Source organism: Ciona intestinalis, chromosome 5 (genome assembly GCF_000224145.3).
Source record: "Ciona intestinalis chromosome 5, KH, whole genome shotgun sequence".
Taxonomy (NCBI): domain Eukaryota; kingdom Metazoa; phylum Chordata; class Ascidiacea; order Phlebobranchia; family Cionidae; genus Ciona; species Ciona intestinalis.
Genome location: NC_020170.2, coordinates 4168946 through 4179170, shown reverse-complemented (window position 1 = coordinate 4179170; position 10225 = coordinate 4168946). Strand labels below are relative to the sequence as shown.

At 35.9% G+C, this 10225-nt stretch overlaps 2 protein-coding genes across 3 annotated transcripts in view; both read left to right on the top strand.

Moving 5' to 3' along the window:
* Positions 1 to 1048: 1048 nt before the first annotated feature.
* Positions 1049 to 8940, top strand: LOC100179695 (putative multicopper oxidase GMC1). Of its 2 annotated transcripts, none has more exons than XM_018812156.2 (14): positions 1049 to 1235; positions 1570 to 1754; positions 2315 to 2419; positions 2858 to 2989; positions 3327 to 3523; positions 4181 to 4324; positions 5157 to 5361; positions 5692 to 5945; positions 6202 to 6298; positions 6821 to 6935; positions 7196 to 7344; positions 7646 to 7751; positions 8087 to 8198; positions 8739 to 8940. In XM_018812156.2, exons 1-14 carry the CDS (start codon positions 1142 to 1144, stop codon positions 8785 to 8787), a joined length of 1944 nt encoding a protein of 647 aa, XP_018667701.1. In that variant the 5' UTR covers positions 1049 to 1141; the 3' UTR covers positions 8788 to 8940. The 2 variants fall into 2 exon arrangements, with proteins under 2 accessions (XP_018667701.1, XP_009858680.1); XM_009860378.3 differs by having other exon boundaries at positions 8660 to 8883.
* Positions 8941 to 9590: 650 nt separating this feature from the next.
* LOC100175585 overlaps positions 9591 to 10225 on the top strand; it is a 9928-nt gene continuing 9293 nt past the window's right edge. Inside the window, exon 1 of the mRNA XM_026834439.1 lies at positions 9591 to 9732. Coding sequence (XP_026690240.1) covers positions 9624 to 9732 — 109 coding nt within the window. The 5' untranslated portion in view covers positions 9591 to 9623. The remainder of the gene's footprint in view (positions 9733 to 10225) is intronic.

Below are 10225 nucleotides of genomic sequence, written 5' to 3'. Positions count from 1 at the left end.
CTTAACATTGCTTTGCTATAATACACGAATCTTGATCAGCAAGGATTGATCAAACTGTGTAAGTTTGTGATTAATATATAAATATAATGACAAATGCGCCGCCAAATTTGTTTGGCGAGAACCAGTTAGTTATGTAACTGTCTGCAGGGTTCCGTTGCATGAATGTCAAAGGGAAACGTGTTGCTAAAAGCTAAATCAACCTTTCACGGAATAAACGTATCAGTATGGAAATAAATGATAGATTTATTTTTTCTCTTTGGTTCGTTAACGAAGGTTGGAAAAGTTTACAAAAGCGAAAATATGGGTAGGTATAACGGTAGAACGACCAGCGTTATAACGTGGATAAAAGTGATACAAAATTTATTCGATAAAGACGTGGAAGTTTGAATAGAGTCATAAAACAACTATATAAACTTAGAATTTGTAAATTCTAAATGTATATGCTTTCAATGCGTTTGTAGTAGAACGCTAACAAGATACCTAAAGCGCATATTTGTCTCGCAAATTTAGGATTGTTTGGCATTCATGGTTGAGAGCATTCAGTAGTGTAGGCTATGTTGCAAAGAGGCAATTTCGAGTGTGTATTTAAACTGGACTAGAGGTATTCACGTTGTATTGAGTATTGCATGCTCTATTTTAATACATATTTTCGAATACGGTATATAGGCCTAATCAAGATCAGGTTATTAATTAAAACAGCGAAGACAGGGGAATGAGCAGCAAAATTACAGTATGCACATCTCCTTTCTATAATGGAATTTTCGTCTGGGTAAATGTACACAAAACTTAAGCCGATGCTTTAACGATTTAAGCATTTGTATATTGCCATGCTGTTCAACAGCTGTAGTTTGTAACACGAATTGCTATGAAAAATCAGCGGGGTAACCCATCGACAAGTTTCGGTTCGTGACGGCAGACATGAGCCTATTGAAAAACGCCAACATGCAGAAACTATACAAGCGTATGGGATATGAGTCAGACTTATATAGTCCATTGGCTGGAATACGGAGAGTGGCATTCCACACTATACTAGCTCGTACACTGCCGTTTATTTTCAAGCCAAAAATAATTTCCATTTTTAGGTAGTGTTAGGTTTAGACTTGGTATTCAGTTTAAGTGAAAGAGTTTTGTTTATTCGGCAATGAAGATTGATGTATTTTGGGTTCTGTTGTTTCTGGTGGTCGCTGTAAATTGTAAGGAATGCTCGCATACGTCACCATGTACACCACTTCGCGGTAGGTCAGGAATTTCCTTACTTTTGTTGTTGTTAAACTACTTCTTGCTTTTGCTCATATAGAGTGAACTAGTGGTAATGTGTCAAGTATGGATTAACTATATTCATTCGATTTTCTCGTTGCGTTTGGTAGTAAACAAAATACATTCAAAGAATTATAAAACCGTATCCTCACTACTTCCATAGACCGTTGTTAATTGTTTTCACAATCAGGATAACAAGATATTAAAGTGCTAAAGGTGTTCCTTTTTCTCTCACCCTATATATGTGTGTGTGTGTGTGTGCATACATATGGTTTTAGTATAATAGCAACATGTTCATTCTTTCTGTAACAGGTGGTGGTGTATTTAAAGAACCGACTCAGTTTCGGTCAACAAATGGACAACTGGACGCTGAGCTAATAGTGGACATTTACAACTTTACCGTGGATTGGCTGACTGTACAAAGACGTCTCTACAACGGGGAATTCCCAGGTCCCACCTTCACCGTTAAGCAGGGCGACATTTTTAATCTTAAATTGGTAAGTAATTTTTTTCTTTTTCGAAAACTACCGAAAATCAAATTATTAAAAAAAAATAAAGAAAAATAAATGGGCAGCAAAACAAAAACCATTAAACGCTATGAAGAAAAGTATATAAAGGGTTTAAAAGCGTGGCTATTGGGTTCAACTTAGAACCCGCAAGCGCGTAATGTGTTTACATTGCAGTAACTGCGCGGTTTGGTTTTAAGATTTCAAGTTTAATATAATACGTTTTGAATTCTTCGTGGGTGACGTTGTTGGGTTCAGAATCTTTTCTTGCAGAGAACGAAACTAACGGTTAATATGACCTTTGTTTCCCATATTCAACATATTGTGGGTGGGGTTTAAAACCTATAAATAGTACAGTGAGGAAAGAAGGTCCTTGTATTGGTTCTCTTTTATTGTTCCAGTTTAGTAGAACTTGTACAGAATTACATAACCATATCCTCATGACTTTAAAAGAGCATTGCGTATTAAAACAATCTCAAAAAGGAAATATGTGATATTATGGGCTAACTCTCTCCATCTTACCCCTACAGTTTATTTATATTTCCAAACAGAACAACAAGCTGCAACAACCAGACTACAGAACTAACGAAGAGAATGTTTACAGATTTCCAAACTCAACCAATATTCATACACACGGCTTACACATTAGCAGTAAGGTAAGGATATTGTATTTGACTTCTTTATGTTAACATTAACAATAACAATATTGTAGAGTGGGAGAAGACGGATACCTTTCCATTCTATTTTCTTATTGTCCTATTTAGTAGTAAACAAAGAAAATTCAAAGATTTTTATATTTATAAAACAGTAACCATCAAGATATTTTGACATTATGTGCTAAAGGTGTCCCGTCTCCCCCCACCCTACTATATAATGATAACTTTTATTTGTTTCTTCGATTACGGTAGCGAAGATTAAAGAGTAGCGAAAAGACAGAAAATAGAGAAAAAGCTGGATATAGAATATTGACAATCGGTAAACGCACGGACAGTTAAACGTATTTACATTTTATTGGTTGAAGAAATCGTGGTCGCTACACTTAGTAAAAAAAAAACACTTTAACGCATTGGGTAAAACCCCAATAATTTCTGCAGGTGCCCCAAGACAACCCATTTCTCAAGGTACCTCCAAATTCGACTTATGATTATGTGTTCGATATTAAAACCGACCATCCAGCTGGAACATACTGGTATCATCCGCATTTACATGGAAGTATACATTTTCAGGTAATAGAACCATTTAATATTGAATTTTTGCATGGTAAAAGGTATCTTAGTTTTACGGTTTGACAAATATATCTTGACAAGCCTATATATAGATACACATACCTTAATATTAGTGGGACAGACATGTAGTACTGGGGGGAGGAGGGGACACCTTATGTACATAATATCTAAATATCCTGATCGTGTTTTAAACGGTTAACATCGGTCTATGAGAGTCGCGAGAATACGGTTTTAATATAATCGTTATAATGTTCTTTTATGACCAAATGGGAATAGAAAATAGAATAAAAATTTAGTCAAATGATAATTCATTCATTTAAATGAAGTGTTTATACAGAACATCGGTGGTCTGGGGGGTATGCTGATTGTTGAAGACGACCCATCATTAATGTCAACAGAACTTGCATCTGTGTCCTGCCCGGATAACTGTGAACACGACGTACAGATCCTCCTGCAAACATTTCAATACAATTCAGACGAAGATAGCGGTTACTCAATCCTACAGAGAGAAATTCACGACTATGAAGGGTTCAGGTGAAAATTTAGTAGGGTGGGGAAAGATGAGACACCTTCTCGTTTAATTTTCTCGACTCATTTGGTAATAAACAAATAACATTTAAAGAATTATAAAATAGTAATATCACAACTGCCATAGACCGTTGTTAATCAGATTATTTGGGTATTATGTGCTAAATGTGTCCCATGTTACCCCACTGTACTTTTATCTTATAATGATTAATAACAAAGTTTCATCTTTTTTGAGACTTTTGTGACAACTCTAAGCGCGACAGTGTTTGAAGCGTTGAGGGTGCGGTGCTATTCGCCCCTGGCGGTAATAAGGATAAACCATTTATTTGTGGTTGATGCGCATGCTAGAACTATAGCTCTTAGATAAATGAGACCTAAGTTTGGGACAGTTTTAAAAATAATTTACCAGAATCGCCGCTTTAAATTGCATTGTGCCCTACAACAGAGTATGTGCATTTGTATAGCTTGAAAAATATGTTGGTAATGTATGGCCTACATGGCACATTGCATATTTGATATCTGATCTGATTTTTAACTATACCCCAAGGACAAAAGTGATCTTTATGCAACTTATGTGTGGTATTTGGAGAATTTGAGGTTCGCAATAATTTGTTAAGCAGGCCTACTTAAACTTGCATAAGTTTAACTTATATTTGTTTTTAGATTAAACAAGATAAATGTTACAAACTCTTCCCAAAACCTTGAAGAATGGTTGGAGGATTCTTCCAGCAACATCAAGTATATGCTGGTGAATGGTATGTTGAATCCTACTATGGAAATGGCACAAGGTCAAATGAAACGGTTCAGGTAATTTATAATGCATACAGAAAATCCCAATTTGCGTATTATATATTTATTACCTTGAAGTAAGGTGGTCCATGCTTTTATTATCTTTTATTATCTAATTCGGTAGAAAACACAACAATTATAAAACTATATAACCGAATCCTCACGACTTTAAAATAGCGTTGTTAACTATTAAAATATGATTGGAAAATATGAAATATTAGAAGCTAACGGTGACCAACTGATCACATAGTAATATATTATGTTGTTTAATTGTTTATCAGCTGCATAGCCTAAAACTATTTGGCGGGTGATTTATGTTCCCTACAACTCTTCAATTTTTTTTTTTTTAAGCCCAGCACACAAATCGTTGCAACAATTATTTAATCGGCGTAAACGCCAACACGCCTTTTGCCCGCTCAGGGCGGGTAGAATCAGGTAAAGTCTGTAAAAACAACGGTTTGTAACAACGGTTGCGTGTGTTGCCGCTGGTAATGAGGCTCAAACGTTTGTTTTCTGCTTGGCGTTTCGCTGCAGCGTCGTGTTGTTACATGGTCAGTTGTTTATTGCAGTAGTTTGTTTTATATAAAGGTGATCTAATGCGTTGTTTTACAAACTATTAAGAGTGTGAGTCGTTACCGGAAAAGGTATTGGGGCAGCTTCTGGTAAGTAATTAGACTGCACGCTATCTAAGAAGGCAGACATATATATACAGTTACTTTGAAAAGTATCCACAACGTTTAATACTTAAAAAGGTTACATTCCTAAAACATACAGTGTATAAATATGTTGTGTTTAATTTAGCGTTGAGCATACACGCATTATTATTGATTGTATATTATTATTACTATAGAATAATCGACACGGGCGGCTTGTACGCGGTCGCTCTCCACATCGATAACGTTGATCCAAACGGAGCATCATGCACGGTGAAAGAAATAGCAATGGATGGAGTTTACCTTGATCAACCCAGAGATCCCTGGCTTGGTCGAAGTTTTCTTGTAGCAGCAGGGAGGGTGGATTGGTTGGTTATTTGTCCGGAAAGTGGAACGTATGAGGTGACTTGTTTCTTCTATAAAATTGAATTTATAAAGTAAGGTGTTCCCTTATAGCTTATTAAAGATTAGAAGTAAGGTTTAATTTCAAAAACGCCTGAATATTGTTAGTAAAGTTTAAGTTAGAGACTCTTTATGCATTTCATTCTCCCTATCGTTCTATATAATAGTAAAAAATAACAATATTTACAGAATTACATACCCATATTCTTACAACTCTAAAATTGTTAAAACACGATTCGAAAATTTAGAAATTATGTTCTAACGGTATTATCTAACCCCACATACTATATCATAAGTAGGAAAATGATAAAAAATGTTCCTGTGCTCTAGCTGCGATCGACTTTTCACACTGTTGACCACGACTCCCTGGGTGAGCACCCTAGTTTTAATGGAACTTTAATGACCCTCAACGTCACTGGGACAAATCAACGCAATTCGACACTCCCTACCGCCCTTCCTCAACGTCCTGATTTTGTTTCTGACCTCCGCAACGTGGCGCAAGAGAGTGTGAAAAGCAAGTACGTGGTGGAGGTGACGCCAACAGACACTCTGAACAGAGAAGATTATTCCGGGGTTTATTACAGGTATGTATTTATCTTCCTTTGGAAAGATACGTAACGGAAGTTTCCTTAACCCAGTGGTCTTATTATTGGTTTTTCATATAATCAGCAATACAGTATAAAAAAAACCTTAAAATACAATTACCCACAAATTTACATAGGTGGCAACTCGTAAGCATGTACTAAGTGTATAAAACGGAACATCCGTATTAAATAACGACTGTCGTTGACCCTCTGGCAAGGATAAAACAGATTACATTCTACCATTCACCGCTAACAGGTACAGAGCAGAAGTAGACACCGTCCAGGAATGGTATTTCACAAATACTGAAATCTTTACATCCCACCCCATACATATGCATGTTAACCATGTACAGGTAAGCATTTTTGTATTGTAGATTGTAACAATGTAGTTCTGCAAGGGAAGGTGGATATCCTAATTTTTTACTTGTATAGTAGGGTGGGGGAAGATGGGACACCTTTTCGTTTTGTTTTCTCTTTCCATTTGGTAGTAAACAAAGAACATTCAATGAATTATAAAATCGTATCTTCACGACTTCCATAGACCGTTGTTAATTGTTTAAAAACACGATACGGCTATTTGGATATTATGTGTTAAAGGTGTCCCATCTTCTCCCACCCTACTATACCATAATACCGTTCTTACGGAGCGGTAAGAAAATGGTTGTATAATGCAGTAAATATTTTTTCTTAACTAACAAATGGGACCATAATACTATATCTATAAACCGTTCCTGTCACGTCTATTATTCTTTTTTCGTAAAATAGCCCTGCTAGCATATATTTGCGTACCGACGTTTCGACGTCCCATACACAGTATAATGGTCGTCTTCATCGGGGTAAATGACACTCAACCTATATCTATTTCTGTATGTTAGGTGATAAGTTACAATCCTTATACTGGACCGTACGGTGTAGACGACGGAGCTGGGAAATGGAAGTTTTTCAATCAATCAGGCAACGTTTGCACCCACCAGTTTAAAGGTTACGATGGTAAGATATAAATAATTTCCAAAATAGTATTACAAAAATAGCAAATTCTCGAAAAATAGTTACACACATAGTTATATACGTTGTAATTCGTAAGCCGGAACAAGCTGTGCGAAACAGAACAACCGACTATATAGATGCTCCGCAACGTGAGGATAATTACATTATATTTATTGCGATTGACTGTTCTAATTTTTGTCATAATTTTAAAAGGTACTCCGCTATGCATTTACATGATTTTATCTGAGGTTTTATTTTAACAGAAACTGTGGCAATATCGCCACCTAACGACGCACTGAAATACCTTGGGCATGACACACGACAAGCTATCAGTGGTGTAAATACATTGGGTTATACTCAAATCGGGGATTGGAAAGACACCGTTCTTATTCCGCCTCTTGGAAATATAACGGTAATGTTTAGTGTTTGCTTATATAAATGAAGTTTACACATTTTAATGCAAATTGGTGCCCGGAAAAAATAATAATTTACAACGTTATGCACGTGGTAACTCGTAAGAGGCCACGAACTAAATGAAATCATTTGGTATTAAACAAATAATGTTTATACAGATTATGTAACCGTTTCCTTACGCATTAAAAAGAGCTTTGTTAATGTTAAAACACGATTAGGAAATATTGGACATTATGTGTAAACGGTATCTATCCCACCCTACCCCAGTACTATATACTTATATTTTTTAATTCGTAAAGGTTCGATTTAAGACTGACAGCTTCACTGGTGATGTAACGGTTCATTGTCACTTGCAAGGGGACGCGGACCAGGGAATGGTGATGGTGTTCGAGATAGTGGAGCAAGGTACACATTTTGTTTTATAGTTTTACATTTGCCAATTTTACAATTTTGCGGGCGCCAATAATATATCTTGCCGCGGTATTTTTTCGGACCTAGTGTGTGGTAATATTTTTGTATGCCCACTTAATTTGCGATGACTGTAAATTTGGCTTGGTAAACTATTAAAACAAATATTCTGATCATTCATTCAGTTTGGGCGTCTTGGTAAATCGCATGCTTGTTACATTTGTCACGTAGACATGCTGATCTGTCCTAAGTCCCTAGTAAATGTTTGAAACAATTCTTACCAACGAATTTATGCACATTACTTCGTGTTATGTTAATAAACTTGCGGTCAGGACAAAGTCTGGAAGCAAATATTCCATCGAATGGATCTTACCCGTGGGCGTGCATGACAAATAATCCAATAGGCCAGACATCTGGAAATGGAAAAGCAATGAATCCTTACAGGTGAATGTAAAACCTAATTAAAAAACGTTATGTGATAAATGAATAATGTAACTTGTTTAACCTCGCATGGCGGGACAGTAGTTTCAATACGGTTGGTTTCATATACACCTCGTGTCCATAGATATGACGTATGTCACATTGTGGCTAATTATTTTGTGTTTTTTATATGGCTGGCAATTTAGATAAGCCAATTGGAAAACACTGGGTTGGAGCGTCTTTGTTTATGACATAGCGTCCCGGCGGTATGTAATTACCATTAAACGACGTTGCTGCTGTATAGATCTATAGCTGTTAGATGTATTATATACACTGCTGAAAAGTATACCAGCAGAGATAATATAAACCTTTTGTGTGACCAGAGCATTAAATATTGTGCAAATACTTTTACGTGTATAATGTTTTTAACCTCCACATTGCAAGCATAACGTATAAAAATACATATATGACCAACTTTTTTTTAGATTGGATTGACCAATAAGCACCCGGACCTCATGTACCACCTGTTCTGCAGTAAAATTTTAAATGTTTTTTTGTTAATAGATTCTACATGCTCCTGCTGGTGTTACTAACACTGCTGCTTGTTCAGTAAACTGACGCTTAATGGATTTCAAATTGTTTCTGATAAAGACGCTTCGCAGTTAACTTTTCATGGTATTTAACAGCTTAATAATAATGCCTGCCGTTATTTTTTTGGTTGAATTTCGAAGTATTTTCTGGTTGAATTTTGAAGTATTTTCTACAACAATAGTGTTGACTTTAAAAAGTGCATCGATAGCTGTATTTTGCGACGCCGTGTGGGTGATGACTTAATCGTATTTGCGGCCAAACTTTAGGTGTTGACAGAGTCCACTGCAAGGCCTATCTTTTGATAAGAACTCAGCGTAGAGCGTTACTGAGTTTAATTGCTGACGTTATGCGTAGCAACCATTCTACTGTACACTTGTACAGCATAAAAGAAAAACGACACCAGTTATAAAGCAGAAAGGAGTCCGCAAATCTGCCCTTATTCAGTTGTGAGCTAGCTCAGTTTTAAAGTAATAACACTGCACAATTTTTTTATAACTTTGAATAGAACAATGAAGAAGAAAGGTAAATAAAACACAGATGAAAGAGGAATTAGCAGCAAAACAACAGTCGTTAAAAACACGCTATACGAGTAAAAACTACTTGTCAAACAAAAAGTGTCAAATAAACGCCTGGTTACTAAACTCTCAATAAAAGTTTATTACCAACATAAACCATAAAGTTTGTGAAAGAGTCCTAACTTTAAGCCGATTCAGTACAGTCGGTTAGCTTTAGTCTATTTCCCAAAATATTTCGTGACTTACAAAAATTTTGATTCAGCTATCTCACCATTTTGTATTTCTTACATTTTCCTGCCTTTCTAACTTCACTTTAAAAGTTGTTTAAAAAAAATAAGAAAAAATGGAATACCAAAGCAAATTCCTGTGGTTGGTACTTGTGTTGGGCGGTTCAATGAAGCTTGTTGCCATGGAAACTTGCTCTATGACATCACCTTGCACGCCGCTCAAGGGTAAGACTCATTTTTCACTGTTGTTTTATTCTTTACTAAGATTTTTTGTTCGTTTAGTACTCTAGTTTTTCATTTCACATTTTTAAGGTTTCGATCGTATAAGACTGTAGGGTAAGATGGGACACCGTTAGCACCTAAATCCGATGTTTTCTGATCGTGTTGTGGTTTTTTTAGAGTTATTAGGATGCGGTTATTTAATTACCTAAACAGATTTTTGTTCACTTTTAAATAGGTGGAAAAGCAGAATAAAATTATGTTCTATATTACCCAACACTAACTCAATGAGCGTATATGGGATTGCCGGAGTGTTATAGCGTTCTTAATGTAACTGTTGTCCGTGTGTTATTTTTCCCACCTATTAATTATCTGTGGTATACCACTATACCTATATAGTAGAGTGGGGTAGATGGGACACCTTTCATTTTATTTTGTCCCATTTGATAGTAAACAAAGAACATATCAAAGAATTATAAAACCATATTCTCACTACTCC

Excerpts from the sequence above, each read along its gene's own strand:
- LOC100179695 (XM_018812156.2), top strand. The coding sequence starts at position 1,142 with ATGAAGATTGATGTATTTTGGGTTCTGTTGTTTCTGGTGGTCGCTGTA. Across the intron at positions 2,420-2,857 it reads GCTTACACATTAGCAGTAAG|GTGCCCCAAGACAACCCATT; the intron begins GTAAGGATATTG and ends TAATTTCTGCAG. Across the intron at positions 5,362-5,691 it reads CGGAAAGTGGAACGTATGAG|CTGCGATCGACTTTTCACAC; the intron begins GTGACTTGTTTC and ends CCTGTGCTCTAG.